General features: G+C 39.2%; 1 protein-coding gene across 4 annotated transcripts in view; it reads left to right on the top strand.

Moving 5' to 3' along the window:
* Positions 1-18982, top strand: part of ZFAT (zinc finger and AT-hook domain containing) — an 83299-nt gene that overhangs the window by 50277 nt on the left and 14040 nt on the right. For all 4 annotated transcript variants that reach the window (XR_013956317.1, XR_013956318.1, XR_013956319.1 and 1 more), the window contains exons 11-15: positions 117-205; positions 3475-3613; positions 8031-8149; positions 10108-10234; positions 11877-12007. Coding sequence is in view for 1 of the 4 variants with exons in the window: in XM_080611920.1 (XP_080468046.1) it covers positions 117-205; positions 3475-3613; positions 8031-8149; positions 10108-10234; positions 11877-12007 (605 nt within the window). In the remaining 3 variants the exon portion in view is untranslated. The remainder of the gene's footprint in view (positions 1-116; positions 206-3474; positions 3614-8030; positions 8150-10107; positions 10235-11876; positions 12008-18982) is intronic.

Genomic DNA, 18982 nt, shown 5'->3' with positions numbered 1-18982 from the left:
CAAAATTTTGCAGAGTAAGTGCCAGACTTTGACTATTGTTCATATGAGGAAATAGAATCAGTCATTTTCTGACCTTCAATAGAAAAAAGTTATTCCATTTTCTATTTCAATTTCAGGAAAGCAGTTTAAATGTACAGTGTGTGACTATACAGCTGCCCAAAAACCACAGCTCCTCCGTCATATGGAACAACATGTCTCTTTTAAGGTAAGAAAACATAGAAATCATGCTTATTGATAAGTGATTTAGAAAAGCGTGGAACTTCAGACAACAGTTTTAAAAGTGGCACATTTTCCTGTTTGATGACATTTGTGCGTCTTAACACTTTAGTATTTTGGGAATGTTGACTTTATATTCAGACTTTTGACATAGGGTTGTTTTATCCTTGGACAATAGTATCTTTACTTGCCAAAAATGCATGTTGCAATATAAGCCAAATATTAATGGATTTTTGTGATTGTCAGTCTTTGAGGCAACTCATCTAACATGTACGGCTGCGTGGAGACCTCATAGCAGCCTTCCAGTATCTGAAGGGGGCCTACAGGGATTCTGGAGATGGACTATTCTTTAGGGACTGTAGTGACAGGACAAGGGGTAACGGATTAAAACTTAAACAGGGGAAGTTTAGATTGGATCTAAGGAAGAAATTCTTTACTGTGAGGTGGTGAGGCACTGGAATGGGTTGCCCAGGGAGCTTGTGAATGCTCCATCCCTGACAGTGTTCAAGGCCAGGTTGGACAGAGCTTTGGGTGACATGGTTTAGTGTGGGTTGTCCCTGCCTATGGCAGGGGGCTTGGAACTAGATGATCTTAAGGTACTTTCCAACCCTAACTATTCTATGATTCTACCTTAAAGGGTTGTAGGGAAGTAGGAAAGCAAACCCCATCCATCACTCTTCTTTGCCACCTTAATTTTCACTGAAGGTTTGCCATTCTATTGTACTAGACATAAGTTCATATACTTGAAGAAAATTGAAGATAATTAATTCTAAACCACCCCATTTATCTGAAACGTGTCTTGGAAAGCGTTTTAAGGATTGTTAATGTTTCTGTGAAGTGTTTAGGTTAGAGATATGTTTTACTTCAATAAACTGTAGTATGGTTTTATTCCTAAATTTCATATTGGTTCTCAGCATGATCTGTTTTGATGTAATGAATTGTGAAATGTTATATTGAGGAAATAGAAATAATGTGAGTTTCTTTTCCAGAAAAATCAGGTATTTTATACGAAAATGTTCGTTTTAATACAACATTTTCTCTTGGCTATGAGCATGTTTCTTATTGAAACTATCATACTATTTTCATTTGCAACATCTTTCATTATCTAGGAAATAATTCTGCTTCTATGAGGAGTACACTTCAGCCATTCTTAATAAGCACCAATGCTATGTACCTCCATAAGGCAGAAAGGAAGACAGTCTTTTGATTCATGGTTTAAATTTTGGAAGGCAAGACATAAAAGCAAACGAAGCAAGTTATCTAAAGAGAGGATACATTTTGAACAAATAATTTTTCTGTCTTCAGTATGCGGCTTTGCTGGGGACTTATCTTTTAAAAAGGATTTTGTGTAAATGAAAATACATCTTTCTTCTTTTTTAATGGCTAACGGGATGAATGTGCTCATAATGCAGTTCTTTAAATATAGCTGGTTCTAACCTCAGGATTAGATTTAAAACTGTTGACTCAGCACCTCTTTTCAGTACTCTTGCCAGCCTGCATATAAGTGTGCCTATTCAGTGCGTTATCAAGAGAACTGCAAAACACTGAAATAGGTCAATTGGGAGTATTTGTCAAAAGGAGTTCAAAACCTGCTAGTAACACATTGCCTCCTTCTGGGACAGTTGTTTGCAACATATCAAACTCAGTAATGTCAGTAGTTATGTGACCTAATGATAATGTGATCCATCTCCCAAGAAAAAAGGCTGAGAAAGTTGAGATTGTTCAGCCTGTAGAAGAGAATGCTCTGGGGAGAGCTTAGAGCAGCTTCCAGTGCCTAAAGGGGCTGACAAGAAAGCTGGAAAGGGGCTCTTTATAAGGGCATGTAGGGATAAGGCAAGTGGGAATGGCTTTAAACTGAAAGAGGAAAGATTTAGATTAGATATTAGGAAGATCCTAGTATCCCTGTAAGGGTGGTGAGGCTCTGGCCCAGGCTGCCCAGAGAAGCTGCGGCTACCCCATCCCTGGAGTGTTCAAGGCCAGGTTGGATGGGGCTTGGAACAACCAGGTCTAGTGGAAGGTGTCCCTGCCCGTGGCAGGGGGTTGGAACTGGATGAGCTTTAAGGTCTCCTCCAGTCCAAGCCATTCTATGGTATTTCCAAGTTCCATGAATTTGCAGTCCTGCTATCCAATAGCAGATAACACACAGGACATGCAAATATGTAGAAAGTGGTACAAGAACCCAGAAGTCTGACAGAAATGTTTTCTTGAAAAGAAGACTGTTTCAGCAATAGGAAAGGAGAGTATCCCTCTCTGAAAAATGGAATAGCTGAATTTTACAGTGCCCTCTGAAATGTAAGGTTAAGGGGATCTGAACACCACTTTTCTTTCTTATTGTTGCTGTTTGGAGCCTGAAGGAAGGTCATGAGCAATAAGCTTAGGGGAATGTTCTGGTCAACAGACCCTGACTGCAGATGTTTCCCTGCTTTAAATTCAGCTTCTTAATAAACACTTCTGTGCAAACCATCTTCAGGCCTGGTTGCTGTGTATGAAACATTTTGTATCCCATATAGGGGTACTTGACTTTTCCCCTAGGACTTTCGTCAATGTCGCATTCTTTTCCAGGACTCTAATGGTTGTGTTAAGCTTTCTGTAACTGTGTCTCTCAGTCAGAAGGTTCTTCTCAAAGGCTAACATTAGGCATGAACACTTTTCTCCTAAGCTTTTTTCCTTAGAAATGTCTCCCCCTGTCAGTTGAAGGCAGATGTATCCTTAAAAATCAGTTATTTTAGTTCCCGAAACTTACTTTACCAAATGGTCAGATGAATGTGAGTGCCAGTGAAAGAGGAGCTGTTGGAAGCGTGTTGGAGAGAGAAGAAAAGGAAAGGGATCAACCCTGTCAGGTACAGTTACCTGTGAAATTAGGTTGGCTGCACAATCATATTGTGCCTCCAGTTGTTTTATCTCCCTTAACCTCCCTCTTCAGACTAAAGCTCATGGCAGCTGAGTCATTTCCTTGTAGTAGAAAAGTCTCCATGTGGTCAGGCCTGCGATCATCAATTACGAAACCACAGTTTCCTGAATTACAAAAAGTAGATTATAAACTTATAATGATGAAAATACTCAATGTCATGCACATAATAAAAAGTACCAAATTTTAGTTACCATTTAGTTACAACTTCCATTTATATTTAATTTTGGAAGGTCTCCTTGGAAGATGCCTAAACCAGAAATGAACATGGTTTCTGGAAGCATTGCAGCTTAGACCTGTATCTTGAAGAGGACTAGAAATATGGTCTAATTTTTCCTTTCTGCTCCTAGCCTTTCCGTTGTGCACACTGCCACTATTCCTGCAACATATCTGGTTCCCTGAAGAGGCATTACAACAGAAAGCATCCTAATGAAGAGTATGTAAACGTAGGTTCTGGGGAGCCTGCAGCAGAAGCCCTGATCCAACAAGGTACATATCTACCATATAGTAGACTTATTATTTGCTGAAGCAAGTTTGGTGTAAAGTTAACTTTTGTGTGATATGTGTTCCTTGGTTTATTGGGAGTTACGTGATAAATCGTTGCTATTTTTTATTAATTCTGAAATGGCCACTTTTTACCCTTCATTCAGCTCTTGGTTTCTAAAGGGTGGTGTGATTGACCTTGCCTGTGCTATTCCTGGTTGCATGCATTTATCATTTTCACATGTTTGTCTCCTTTTGTAAGTAAAGTATTACTGTCTGTTGAAATGAATGATGAATTTCTATCATTCTACTGATAAATTTCTATGACAATTTGGCAAGGTTGAACTCAAGGTAAGGTTGAGCAAATACGAGGGAAGAGACTGAATAGTAAATGGCAGCAAATCATTCTCCACTACAAAAATGGGGAGAGGGAAGAGAGTACAGGTAAAACAAGTTGCAAATTGTTACGCTGATAATCTTGTTTCTGGTTAAAGGAAGCACACCTTATCTGTATAAATATTATTAGTATAAAGGAAATCTTAACAGTCTAATTCAAGAATCACTATTATTCTAGATCTATTTATTATCATAAAGAAACAATAAAATAGAGTACTAATATACAGAAGAAGAGTCAATAGTATTATTAATACAGTTAAAATAGTAACACGTACATGTTTAATTTTTACTCCTCTGCCTGGTGCTGTGGTCACCCCTCCACTGTTTCTCTGAGTCATAAGAAGGGTGGTTTCCCTCTGGTGTTAGCATTGGAATGGGATTTTCTGTAAGTTATCAGCTTCTGGAGTTCTTTGCTAGGAGGAGTATGATGTTCATCTTCCTCTCTCCTTCCATTTGGGGCCATTGTTACATGTTTGTTTACACACATTTATGCTTTTCTTTTTCATTGTTCTATAGCTCCATGTTAAATCTGAATTTACTGCATACGCTGCCCTTCATGTAAGTTAAAGGGAAACTAACAAAGATTAATGTCTAGTAAAAGCTGTCTATATCTATTCATATTGTATTCTGCTTGTTCTAAGTTACTCACTGAGCCTGGAGTGAATGACCTCATACTTGTTCATCTTTTCTTCTCTACTCTTAACTGGTTTTTGACTGCATTGCAGGCATTGCAGATAATCTTAATTGGAAATATTTGTATGAATGTAGACAGCTGGACTCATCTCAAGATTCCTAGAATGAGGTTATGAATAAATGAATGATTCATAGAAGAGGAAACAGCTTTAATTCTTCTGCTGTATTGTTATTATAGTTTCAATGTCAGAGTAATGCAGAATTGTGTCCTGTCTTTCACAACAGCAGGTTTTTGCCATTAGCACAGATTGGTGTGAAATGAATATTTAATTTCATTTTCTGTAACTGGTAATATCTTTGTCCCAGTCTGAAGAGAGGTATTTTTCTTTTATGAACTTTTGAGTTTCCCTTAGTAGGGAAACTATCTCAGTTTTGTCTAGAGATGCAGTATTGAGCATCTGCTATAATAGTCAAGCTTGATGAAGAGTTATAATAGATTGAGAACAAGGACAGGAAATCGTATAGGAATAATCATAGAATCACCTAGGTTGGAAAAGACCTTTAAGATCATCAAGTCCAACATTTACCCAAGGACTGTCAAGTCCACCACTAAACCACTAAGGGCCTCATCTGCAGTGAAAGACCCTAGTGACTGGGTGCAGTTATATTCTGTTTTTATCAAAATAAAAAGTTTATTTCTTTTCACCTGGTAGAATACCATAAGGTGAGTTTCCATTAATCTAAAACAGAATGCTTTTGTAATTACCTGATTCATAAAAGACTATGCAATGAGGACTTGGCTTATAACCAGTTTATGAGAGTATATTTGAGGCATTTGGACATGATGGGTAAGAGTCATCATTTGCCATGATAGTGTGGAGTCAGCCATCTGGTGTCATAGTTCCTAAAGTGGCATAACACTTCCCTAGCCATTAGATTTGTTAGAGTGAGTTCTGATCACCTAATGCAACCATTTATCACTTGCAGATTATTTTTGTTCTGCTTTAGTCAATAGGGGGAAAAAGAGCAATACTTCTTTGCATAAGTACAAGCAGCTGAGATGTGACATTTGACCAACTGACTTTCATCAGGGGAAAAAGAGTAAAAGCTGTTTAATCTGGTGTTGAAAATTGGATACTTAGGATTTTGCCATTCTCAGGTTTTTGTCTGTAATCCTGTACACTCATACTGTAAACCTTGGGCTAAATTCATGCTGTGCATCATTTTGCAGATGGAAAACTTAGGTTTATGGTTTTGTATAGTAACATAAACAGTAGAAACTCTCAAAAGCAGAGACAGTTGGGTAAAGATGACATTACGATGTTAACTCTTCCAGTTTGCTTTGATAATGTGCCAAAAAACTTAATACAGTTTGTTTGAAACTTGAGAAAACTCTAACAGCTCTCATAGAGAAGATGCATGTTTTAAAAATGATTCAAGTATGCCACTATTGTGTATGTTGAATATTGAGATCTTAGTGTTTATAAGCACTTCAAAAGAAACCCTAGCACTGACTGAAAGAGTACACTCTGATTTTGCATTGTGTCTCAAAGGCTGGCACAGCAGGGCTTTGCAAGGCAACAGGGAACCAGTAATTAAAGCTGGAGCTTGTCAGAGACCCCAGTCTTGAAGATTTTTCGACTATACATGCATCCACATTTAGAAGCTGTGATGATGTGTAATGGAGTAGATGTAGTCTCTAAGGAACCGCATGATTTGAAATAAAATGACAAGTGCATGCCAAGTGCAAGGTCCTACACCTGGGTCGGAACAAACCCAGGCACAGCTACAGGTTGGGCAGAGAAGAGATTCAGAGCAGCCCTGCAGAGAAGGACTTGGGGGTGTTGGTCGATGAGAAAATGAACATGAGCCGGCTCCAGTGTGCGCTCGCAGCCCAGAAAGCCAACCGTATCCTGGGCTGCATCAAGAGGAGCGTGACCAGCAGGTCAAAGGAGGTGATCCTGCCCCTCTACGCGGCTCTCGTGAGACCTCACTTGGAGCACTGTGTGCAGTTCTGGTGTCCTCAACATAAAAAGGACATGGAACTGTTGGAACAAGTCCAGAGGAGGCCACGAGGATGATCAGGGGACTGGAGCACCTCCCGTATGGAGACAGGCTGAGAAAGTTGGGGCTGTTCAGCCTGGAGAAGAGAAGGCTGCGTGGAGACCTCATAGCAGCCTTCCAGTATCTGAAGGGGGCCTACAAGGATGCTGAGGATGGACTCTTCATTAGGGACTGTAGTGACAGGGCAAGGGGTAATGGGTTCAAACTTAAAGAGGGGAAGTTTAGATTGGATGTAAGGAAGAAATTCTTTACTGTTAGGGTGGTGAGGCACTGGAATGGGTTGCCCAGGGAAATTGTGAATGCTCCATCCCTGGCAGTGTTCAAGGCCAGGTCGAACATAGCCTTGGGTGGCATGGTTTCGTGTGAGGTGTCCCTGCCCATGGCAGGGGGGTTGGAACTAGATGATCTTAAGGTCCTTTCCAACCCTAACTATTCTATGATTCTGTGAAAAGAGTATCTACAGTGCAGAAGCATTAGTTCAGAATTATATAAAACACATGTTAAGCTTTGGTTTTGGTGGGCCTAAAGCAGAATGCAAGTCAGACACCCTCAGACTTGAAAGAAACTTTACTTGGAAACTTGAACTAGTCTCCACTAGAGCTGCTGTCGAATTTCAGCCAGAAACACGACTGTTATGCACAGACTGAAGCATCCCCTACGTTTGCAGTGTTTTTTGTGGCCAAAAACTTTTTCACTTTCTAATGTCACTTCCAGAATGGCTTTTGTCAGCAAAGGAAGTACAAGATCTCACCCAGGAGGTATTTACTTTGCAATTCATGTTCTCTCTGTTATAGTTTGGCTACTCCCTTACCATTTAGCTCCTGAGAGATGAAACCAATATTTCTTACATGTACGTATTGCAGGAGTGATGCTGTATCTGAGACTAATGCAGAGAGCTGTCTGTTCCTGCTCTTTCTTTCTAATTGGTCTGTGGCTGGGGCTCCCCAGGGAGAGATGTAGAAAAGAGGAAAGATGGGAACATCATTCCTGCAGCTTAACATTCACCAAAGGGAGGCATGCAGTCAGGAAAGCAGGACTGCAGTAGCTGCCCAGATATACGAGTTGTTCCAGACTCTTTCCATTACCGTTAATCCAAAATTGCCCTTTAAGCACTATAGAAGTTTAACTACTTTATTTCTTCAGCACTATAGAAGTTCAACTACTTTATTTCTTCCCCTTTTTTCATGTTGGGCAGATGGCTAAAGAAAAGCCTTTTAAATTACAGTTGTGTGGCTTGATTAAGATGAGGTCAAATTAAATGGGTTCTTACTGCCTTGGAAAAGAATTTGTACGAAAATAACTCAAGGAATTTATTTGTGTCTCCTTATAGGTGGCATTAAGTGTCCTGTCTGCAGCTTTGTGTACGGCACAAAATGGGAGTTCAACAGACACCTTAAAAACAAGCATGGAATGAAGCTAGTGGAACAAGATGGGGAGACCAAGTGGGAGGTAAAGCAAAGTTGCCATGGCTTTGGCGCAAGATTTTAAATAAATATAGGGAGAAAAGTTAGGATAAGAATAAGAAGTATTCCAAAAAGTGTTCTTGACCTTATATGCAATCAGGAGGTCATGTATTCTCATCTCCTTTTTAAATGCATACATTTCTCTGACTGTTAAGCTCAACCGCTTTAATAACTGGTACGATTAACATCCTTGTAAGTGCTTATTCCTGCATTTTAGGACTCCAGTCCTCTATTTGCAGCACAAAGGGTGAAAGCTTCAGTGAAAAAGTGTGAAATTTAAAAACTTACTGCATTTTGTTACATGCTAAATATTCACTGGTGTTTACTGGAAGATGAACAAAGCTGCAAGCTTATTTTGAATTAATGACAATAGCTTAGGGCTTGGACCAGAGAAAGTGAGAATCTAGAATCTAGTTATACAGAGTAAGTATATAGTAAGTCTTCTGTCATTTGTACTGCGTTTTCAGCTTCAATCCGAAGTATATAGGAAATCACAGCATCACAAAGATCAGACCTTAAAATATTTAAGTTAGACCCAAGAAGCTGTGTTAATAAAAACCAAGCCAACAACTTTAATTTTCTTTGTTTGGGGCCCTTGAGAGGGCTTCCCCTTTCAAGCTTTCCTCTGCTGTCATGTGCATAGCAGTTTGTTCTAAAATGAAAACTCTTAGTCTTACAGAGCAGAGCTGACTGTAGATGCAGAAGCTATGGGGAAACCACAGAACTGTGTAGACCCATATATGTAAAAAATTAGAGTTGGCAAGCTGAGTCTTTGCGCCTGCCTGAGTAGGCTGTTGTTGGTCTCCAGTGAGAGGAAGAAGCCACAAGTCAAGTGCAGATGGCTGACCTCCACACTTTAAGACCTGTTCTGCTAAATTTCAGGCAGTCTAACCCCTGTTATAAATCTAATTCCTGATTCAAAAGAGCCATCCTGCAGTTCCTGTTTAACAGGTTTTGAGTATCCACAGGTGGAATATTAAGTACTTGAAAAATAAGAGTAGATTCTGCATGGCCAGTTATTCAAAAAATGCCAAGCATTTTAAAATGTAGCTCTTCAAAGTCTTGTATCCACATGAATTTTGCAAACAGTTCTCTATACACTCTCCCAGTAGATGCCCATACCTGAAAATATTAGAGGACATCCAGGATGGAAGCACATCTTACTGCTCAAACGGCTGTAAAGAAGTCCCATCAGAGCAGGAATGAATACTGACAGCTTGTCTTGAAAAAATACAATTATGGAAAGAATAATTTTTCTAATACAAGATGCTGTTTTCAGACTTCACAAGCATTTTACCAGATCTGCAAGGACATGTGTTACAGACTAATTTTGTCCAAAAGGTCTTTACTAGACACTGGTACAAGAGAAGTCAGTTGTTATTTCTAAAATAACTGCAACAAATTCGAAGTCACAATAATTTAGCATACTTGAAACAACTTTTGAAGTAGAATCTAGAAGAAAACTATGGGATGATATCCCAACTCCCATGTAATACTCTTGAATTATAGAAACTTATAGAATCATAGAATAGTTAGGGTTGGAAATGACCTTAAGATCATCCAGTTCCAATCCCTGTGCCATGGGCAGGGACACCTCTCACTAAACCATGTCACCCAAGACTCCATCGAACCTGGCCTCCTTGAACACCGCCAGGGATGGAGCATTCACAACTTCCTTAGGCAACCCATTTCAGTGCCTCACCATCCTCACAGGAAAGAACTTCCTCATTATATCTAACCTGAACTTCCCCTGTTTAAGTTTGAACCCATTACCCCTTGTCCTATCACTACAGTCCCTAATGAAGAGTCTTCAGTACTTCCATAACTTTAGTTACAATATTTGTTGTCCAAAAGTCATTCCTTTAAACTCAGAACTTTGATTGCCACTGGATTGCTAAAATGCAAGTGTGATTATTCATGCCTTGTCTGGGTTTTGTTTTCAAGTTAACTGCTGAAGTTTCTGAAGAAGCATCCACTCAGTATCTCCATATCACGGAGGCTGGAGAAGATGTTCAAGGCACTCAGGCTGCTGTAGCTGCATTACAGAACCTCAGATACACTTCTGAGAATGGTAAGCTACCTTATTTTTCAGGTTGGAACACAAAACATACCTTTTTTCATGAATACATTATTCTTTTGAGTATACTGGGCAACATATGATCTGCTGTCAAACTATTAAAAATGATGAAATTTGCCATCCAGAACTTACTTTCAGGATTTTTCTTTGGGGATAAATAATGAGAAATGATCGTTCTTTATGAATTTCTATATCCTTAAGTCATTAATACTTATTATGCACTGTTTTGCACTTGGTTATTAGGGGTGTGGAATTTCCTGCCTGTATGATTAAATACATTGTGAAATCAGCTATTTTGGCAGCATAGATGGTGTGTATCTAATGGCAATTCTCTAGCTATTATTTTTCTCCCTGCTTAAGTCAGCCATACTGCAGCAGTGACACGGTGGAATAGCTCATTTACCATGTTCCCAAGACAGTACTGACAAACTTAATTCTGATGGTACACAAAACTGAGTAAGCTATTCCGTATCAAATTGAGGAAGAATCAGAGTGGGATTAGGTAATGACTGCGGAGTGGGAAATAACAAAACTGGAAGAGGAGGAAAAAATTCCAGGTTTCTGAGAGTATTAAAATGTCAGGGTCTAGACCAGGTGTTGATATATTTTGGGTTTACATATATAAAGAAATGTGTTGGTTACCAGAAGATAGCATTTTACAGTTGTTTACCATTGTGGTCTTTAGAGTTTATAATACAGATACATTTCAAAACCTCCTACTTTTAATGGCATTTCCAAGCGTGTTACAATTAAATTACTGACAATTTCTGTGTATTGTTTTATTTTAATGACTGAGAATTCTGAATGAGTTAAAATCTCTTGGGAACTTTACTTAAGCTTTATACATTTAACTTAAAATACACATGGTCATGGAATATGCTGTACATAAGTTTTGATTTTAAGCATGAAGATGTAGTTTGCAGAGTAAAGTGAGTTGCTTTTTAGTGCATCCAACTTCAGATACTCTTTCAGCATATTGCCTCTAGGTATGAAAACCAGTATTATGCTGTCTAAAGGCAGTTGTATAGAAAAAAAAGCTAAAACAAGCAAACAGTTTTCAGTACTCAGATAAAATTGTTTCTTGTGTACATAATACAAGTACTTTCTGTTTGAAATGAAATTATCTGACCCAGATCCCCATCACAGTTACTTTTTTACATTGAAGGGTATTGCAGGTGGCCAGACAGATGGTAAGCAGAGGTTTGTAGTATACCAAATAGCTGTTGTGCTTATAGAGGTATAGTGTTCAGCTTCTATTTCAGCTGAATGTCTGGCAAATATACATTTGGATTTGTAAACTCTTGCAGGTTCCTAATTTGCAGTTACTGCTGTGAGTTGTACCTATTGTTTATTTATCCAATGGATTCTTTCAGATCTCTTTCACATAGACGTGAAAATGATCAGTGCGGCTTCACTTCCTGTTCATGTATTCCGCAGGCAAATTTGTTTTGTGACTACTTTCCTGCCATAGATCTGGTATTGAATTGTCATATTATTGAGCTATTTGAAATGTATGAAAAGCGCTGTGAGTCAGAGTTAAAGCAGAAGGGGAAAGAGTTGCCTCTGGCACTTAGATTCACATACCCTTAGAGCTGTTTTACTGTAATGATCTTATGCTTACTGTCTTTCTGATCAGGTGAAAGGCTTGATCCAACAGCTGTAAACATCCTGCAGCAAATCATAGAGTTGGGTTCGGAAACCCATGACACCACTGCGGTTGCTTCTGTAGTTACTATGGCACCTGGCACTGTCACAGTGGTGAAGCAGGTAAGAGCTCTTTTCTTCTCTAAACAAGCTATATTTAATTTTCATAGATTTATTGTGAAATGAGTATTACTTTGAAAGGGCTAAATTTTGAATGACCGTGCAAGACACGTATAGATTTTTTCCTAAAGTAATCTTTTACTACATGTTGTATGTGTGCTTATATGCCCACACACATACATATTTATACATATCTAAGAGCAAATAGTGACAGGACAAGGGGTAATGGCTTTAAACTGAAACAGGGTAGATTTTGATTAAATATTCAGAATAAATTCTTCCTATGAGGGTCCTAAGATGCTGGCACAGGGTGCCCAGAGAAGCTGTGGCTGCCCCATCCCTGGCAGTGTTCAAGGCCAGGTTGGACATGCTTGGAGCAGCCTGATCTAGTGGACGGTGTCCCTGCCCGTGGCAGGGGGGTTGGAACTGGATGAGCCTTAAGGTCCCTTCCAACCAAAACCATTCCATGATTCTATGATATATATACATATAAAAATGCAGACATTTTTGCATGTATATAAAATATGAGTCAACAAATACACATACCGATGTACATTGTGTGAAATGGACCTTTTTTTCTAGCAGGTATTTTCAGGCTTTTTAACATACCTGCGTTGTGCATGGTCACTTAGTTCCATTGTCATCTGAAAGAATCAGAAGGTCTATGGCACAGCTTTGATCCTGATACAGAAGAGCACAGAAGGGCGTTGTTTGTGCAGTGTAGTGATGTAGGACTGTACCTAAGGGTGAACCATTGTCATTAGCCTTTGCACTGCTGTCCTGTGGCTGAGGTTTGACAGACTTGTGGGGTCCTGAAGTCATGTACTCTGGGGAGAAAATGAGACTTCTCAGTCTGAGTTCACACTGAGGGTTGCAACAGAAGTGATCTGTGGGCATATGACAGCTCCAAGAAGAATATTGCAGGTGCTCCTTTACAGCCGTCGCTTATGTGAGACAGAAGTCAGTGTGGGCACTCACACTTGATATAAATAAAGAAAAATCCAACTGAGTTGTAGTTGGCTGAAAAGATCTGTGGCTAATTTTGTTGTTTTCCAGGGAAACTGTGCAAGACCAGAAAATACAGATCAATATCAAAAAAAGCGTATATAAAATTGATAGTTCATTTCAGGGTTTTGCATGAATTCTTAATTCCAGAAAAATGGTGAATTCAACTGGTAATTGATAGAATTGATGTAGGCAGCACTATAGTTCCTCTTAAAATGGGACAAACCTTATGAGATATTGGTAAAGGTACTTTAATGTGTGTCTGTTTTCCTTGGAGTTTGGTACTGCACAGTTTTGTCTAAAAATATTTGCAAAGCACAGCATTAATAAAGCACTTCAGAAATTAAGAATGATAAGATACACAAAATCAGCAAGTAGAAGGAAATAATTGTACATTTGAGGTGGCTTTGGACTGCAAACATCAAGACTTCTGCTCAGTATTTCTTCTTCACAGAAACCTACGTTTTGATATTTGAATGTTAAACTTTAAGAAAATTCAGTGATTCTTCCTCCTCCAATTATTAAATCTGATCAATGTCTAATTCATCTTAAAATCTCTCATCTTCCTTTTTAGGCCATCTGAATTTAGTGGTAGCTTTTTGTGGAGAAGTTTTTATATTCAAAATTAATATTTCCCCTGACTTTTTAATCCATATTTCTAGGCTTTTGAGTTTACAAGCTGCTAAGCAGTGGTCACTTCTTTTTCCCTTGCCTTGTATACATCAGTGACTCTCACTGGTCCGATGTCGAACTGTTAACCATCTCCACTCCTCTATCAAATCAAGTATTGCATTCTCAGATGTCCTGGGTTCAGCAGCAGCAGTCAGTTTTTCTCCTTCTTAGTAGCTGGTGCAGCGCTGTGGTTTTGACTTTCGGCCTGGGAATAATACTGATAGCCGGTGTTTTCAGTTACTGGTCAGAATGTTTACCCTGACCAAGGACTTTGTGAGTCTCATGCTCTGCCAGGGAGGAGGAGAAGCCGGGAGGAAGCAGGGACAGGACACCTGACCCAAACTAGCCAAAGAGGTATTCCATACCACAGCACGTCATGCCCAGGATGTAGAACGGAGAGTTCCTGGGAGGGCTGGATCACTGCAGGGTGGGGGGTGAGGTACTGGTCAGTGAGCGGTTGTATTCTCTTCCCTTGTTATTTCTCTTATCATTATTATTATTAGTGGTAGCAGTAGTGATTTGTGTTATACCTTAGTTATTAAACTGTTCTTATCTCAACCCATGGGAGTTGCATTCTTTTGATTCTCTTCCCCGTCCCTCCAGGAGCGGAGGGAAGAAAAGTGTTGGGGGGGGGGGGAAATAGACTGCATGGTTCTGATTTATGGCCTGGGCTTAAACCATGACATCAGAGCACAGAATATTTTGCTGCTTTTCTTATTTGTTTTCTCCCTCACCTCAGAGTTTTGTTAATAGAAAGCATTTCCGCTCCCCCCCCCGCAACTTGAAGTTGCACAGAAGCAAAAGCAGTGAAGAATTTCAGTGCATCTCAAGCTGAGTGATCTTGTGCTACCTTTGCTTTCACTTGAGTTTACTAACTCCTTACTCTGATGCTCGAAGCACCATTCCTCTATTATCATGTTTCTTGCACGTACTGGAATGCCTCCTCATTTCTTTCTCTGGTAGCCTCAGTGACTTTCCACTTCGTGTGTGCAGAAGTGTGCAGATCTCTAATTTCCCAGGGGAGGATCAAGTGGCAGTATGGCTACTGACAGCCCACTTGACTGCTTAGTTACCTTAACTGGGCTTTGTGGAAGTGGAGCAAGGACCAGGGGAGGTCTGTAGATGATGATGATTCCTCTGTTAAATTTTTCTCCTTTCACTTTTCTCTTTTACTTTTTTTTCTCTTTTAATTTTCTATGCAAATCAGTGTTTTATCAAAGTCTGTTTGATTTGCTCCACAGCTTTAGTTCCTTTCCAGTTCTTGTCGTCCCCCCAGAGCATTGCTTCAGAATTACAGCCACAACCATTCTTAAGTTGAGGGAAAGGAGTCTTTAAATGTTGCTAACCTGACTGTAATCCTCTCCTGCTCAGTATTGTCAGCTTTTCTTTTTTTCTCCAGTTCTGAGTAGCTTTCTATGGGATATCGCTCATTTGTACCTACGACTTTGTCAGGTTTTAATTATGTTGGGTTCCTAATTATTAACCTTGACGTGATCTTAAGAAATGTTCATATTTCACTTTCCTACTGGAAGATTTATTCCACACTTCTTCCTTGACCTTCAGGTTCTCTTGTGGATTGTGAGACAAAAAAATTCATTCAGGATGTCAGCCATACATCAGCGTCAGCTGTCACTGATTTTCCACTCTTGTTCTTTAATGGCCTCAGCGAGTCCGTCCTTAGCAGCTTGGTTCCATTTTTTTCCTTAACAACAGTAATTGTAGTTCTGAGTTTTATGCTGTTACGTTGGTATTATTCTTTAAGTATATAAATGGTCCATTTCTTTCAGCAGTTCTTACCTTCATGTCTCATTTTTTGCTAGGCCTTGCAAGTTCCTGTCATAGTTCTATATTTGCACCAAGGAACTTCTAAATCCTGAATTACCAGAATGTACTTATCGTTGTAAAAGTTACACTATATTGTTGCTCTCTTTGTCTCCTGTTTCCTCCCTGGAACTTTCTCCCACAGCTTTTCACCCTTTTTCCTTACTTTTCACCCATAGAAGTGTCATTTACACTTAATCCTTAAAATTACGTGTGAATCCAGATGTATCTTATCCGTAGTGCTGCCATCTTCATGCTTTAGCACTTCCCTTAACCTGTGTGCTCAGATACCTTCGGTGTGCAGTACTTGTAGTATTTTGGGTTAGTGCAAGGCTTTTGCCTGCAAAAGCAAGCTCTGTCTTTACCCATAAGTCTTCTTAGCATATTGCAAGATGTCCAGTGTATTAACTAGATCTGGGCTGGTATTATTGGTATATTTCATATATATTTTATACTGGTATATTTTTCTAAATTGTTTTCTGTTAAGCCACAAGAAAGAAAGGATGCTGTGTTTTTGAGGTGTTCTATTAAATCATTGTTCTGGATTGCATGTAGTCTTATTGCAAGTATCTGAAATCGTGAATACACATCATAATGGAGGTGCAACCAAGATCAGATTGTCTGTTCAAAGTCCCCAGCTCCTCAATGTGATGTTGGAAGAAAAGAAATTCAGTTATGACACTGGAAACTTTATATTTTTTTGTATAAACAAAGGAGTCCTTTGTATAAAGGAGTGATTTTTAGGAAAGAAAGCAATTTGACAACATAGCAATAACCAGTCCTAGTCAGAACTGGGATTCAGCTTATCATTTTAAAGCCCCAAAATACAAACTTTTATTGGCTTGGATTATGATTGGGATACAGAAATCGTTGTTGGGTCTGAAAGTGTCATGTGTATGAGGCCTTTCAAAGGTGGTGTCTAGAGCCCAAAATTACTTCAGCTCATTCTTGCCTAAGAGTCAGTATACTGACCTATCATCAAAGTTGAGCTTTTTCTGGTATTTAATTTGGGAGAAATCTTGTGTGACAGCTATGGAAACATGTGGCTGCTAAGGAACATCATACACACCAAATGCCCGAGAAGAAAATCACTGATATGAAGTGTTACCAGTATGATCTGAGATTGGCAAAAAGCCACACTGAAGCTTGAATCGCAGCATGGCAGGAGAAGTGCATCCCTGTCAGTTTGAGTCCTTTGCAGTTCCTAGTGATCCAGTCTGGATCTCTTTCTGAAAGAACTAATGGATGTTAGTTTATGGCATGCTAGTTGAGTTGTTCTGCGCTGCTTAAAGGCCAAAACATGTAACAAGGTGGGGAAAAGGTGAGAGCAAAGAGTGCTAAGTTTGAAGAATAAGTAGGAAAGAGCCTAATAAGTGCTTAGAAACGGCAGGAAATATTACTTATCCTTGAAGCTTATTTCTTGAATCCCTCACTGCATCAAAAGGGTTCCCCCTTTTCACTCTATGTCCATCAGCATTATTTTCTTCACGGTTGTTGCTCTTCCATTTCCAGTGCTTGTTAGAAGGAATGTGTAATAGTAGAAAGATACTTTCTGGTTTAAGTAATGTCTTTATTTTTCATAAATGTAGTGAATTGTGCCGAATGCCTTTGAAACAAAAGGTAGAAACCATGTACAGTTCCTTATGCAAAGTTGCATTTTTCTTTTTGCCCCAAATTACTGAAGCAGACGAGTCGATTTTGGGTTCCTGGTTTCAAGCAGGAATTTAATCAGCATGCAATAGTAACTTGTTAAATTTGGCTGTGTGTTATCTGTTTTTTAGAGGTTTTGATTGGGACTCTGATAGACAATTGTGCTGCCAGTTTGCCATGCTTAAGCCTGTAATACTGTATTGGGTTTGCGTGGCAAGGTTTTGGTAACAAAAAACTTTTCTCCTAACATTCACAGTGTATGTTTTGCCCCTTTTGTATTCTTTCAGAGGAATTCAAGGATTGATTTTCTCTTCCCTTCTTTGTCAGAGTTCTGTTCACTTGATGTTCTTTTGTGCCACATCAAACAGACGTTTGTTTTTGTTTCCAAGGCTCTTTACTCCTTTCTGGCTTAGGAACACATTTCTCATTGACTGTGAAAATTTTGACTCCTACCTTTGCTCAGGCCATGAAGATTTAATTGCTCATTACCATTTTCAAACAAGTTTCTTAACACCTTTTTCCATATTGTGCTTAGTTATGTGGATTTTTAATGAAGAGCAATGTGTACCTCATTGTCTTCTCTCAATTACTCCTCAAAAATATGGTGACAGTAATTATCTGTGGTTATACTGCTATATTGATACTAATGTCTGTCACACAAGACTACTCCTGTCTCATTTGTGTTGTACTCCCCCATTCTTCTTTTTCTGTATCTGCTTCCTATATGGAACTTATAAGGTCTTTTGGGCCATGAAATACATTTTTCACATAGCTTATCTGATATAATCCAAGTTCTGGTCCAAAGCACTGTGCTGTTAACAACAAAGAGCAGCAATTGGCTGCTGCATTGCAGAATTCTTTCGTTTTTCTCCCATTCAGAAATAAGAGACAGGACTGATGTTCTACCTCTGTACACTCTGGAGTGCAGGGTTAACGCTCTTCCTGAAAAGCATAGTGACCTATTTTCAACCTAGACTTCTGCATAATTTGCTCTGAAGAGTAAGTGTATCAAGTGTTTCAGTAGCTAAGCAGATCTTTGTGAAGCTTAAGGAAACACTTAAGGGTTTCCATGCGTTTCACCCTTTATTTTAGTTCCTTTCATCCTTTTATTCTGTGATCTCTTCAGGCTTCAGTAAAATCCTACCATGGTAACAGTGACTTTCTTCAAAGTGACAGCAGTAGCAATGCACAGCAAAGATTACATATCAGCTTGAAGCTGATCACAGAACAGTATTATAGAGTGTAACAAATCTTCACAAATAAATAATAATATTAGCATGGCTGTCATGTCAAAGGCTGCAGCAACACACCTTTTATTTCAGTCTGGCTTTGATTCGTAACTGCACTATGCTTGGTGCTGGTGTTCATCTAGAAAATTTGCTAGTACGTGGAGTTACATACAGGTTGATTGTCACGTTTCTGGTTGCTTTAGGGCATGGAGCAATTTGATGCTTAAGGTGACAGTGCCAGCAAAGGAAAGTTTTAACTGGGGTAACAGATTGCCATCGTTTCAAGAACAGGAATCTTGCTATCAGATTTTAGCTGTGTTGCCATACTTCCTCAGAGGGAAATGTGGTGATACAGCCTTTTCCCAGATGAGTTGCTAGTCACAGTCTTTCTGTCAGGATATATTCAGCCAGCCAGTTGCTAAGACTTTGTAAACGTCTCCCTCACCAGTATGAACTTTTGTTTGCTAGCTTGCGTTCTTTATGTTATGCAAAGCAAGTCATTAATATTCAACGCTCATATTATTCCAAAACTATGGAGCGCCAGATTGTCTTTGTTTTGTAGCTCATTATAGAGGTTCATATGATCAAACTGCAGTGTTTT

The sequence above is a fragment of the Psittacula echo genome (assembly GCF_963264785.1).
Source record: "Psittacula echo genome assembly, chromosome: 2".
Classification (NCBI taxonomy): Eukaryota; Metazoa; Chordata; class Aves; order Psittaciformes; family Psittacidae; genus Psittacula; species Psittacula echo.
The sequence above is the reverse complement of the archived record's forward strand: the minus strand, read 5'-3'. Positions and strand labels throughout refer to the sequence as shown.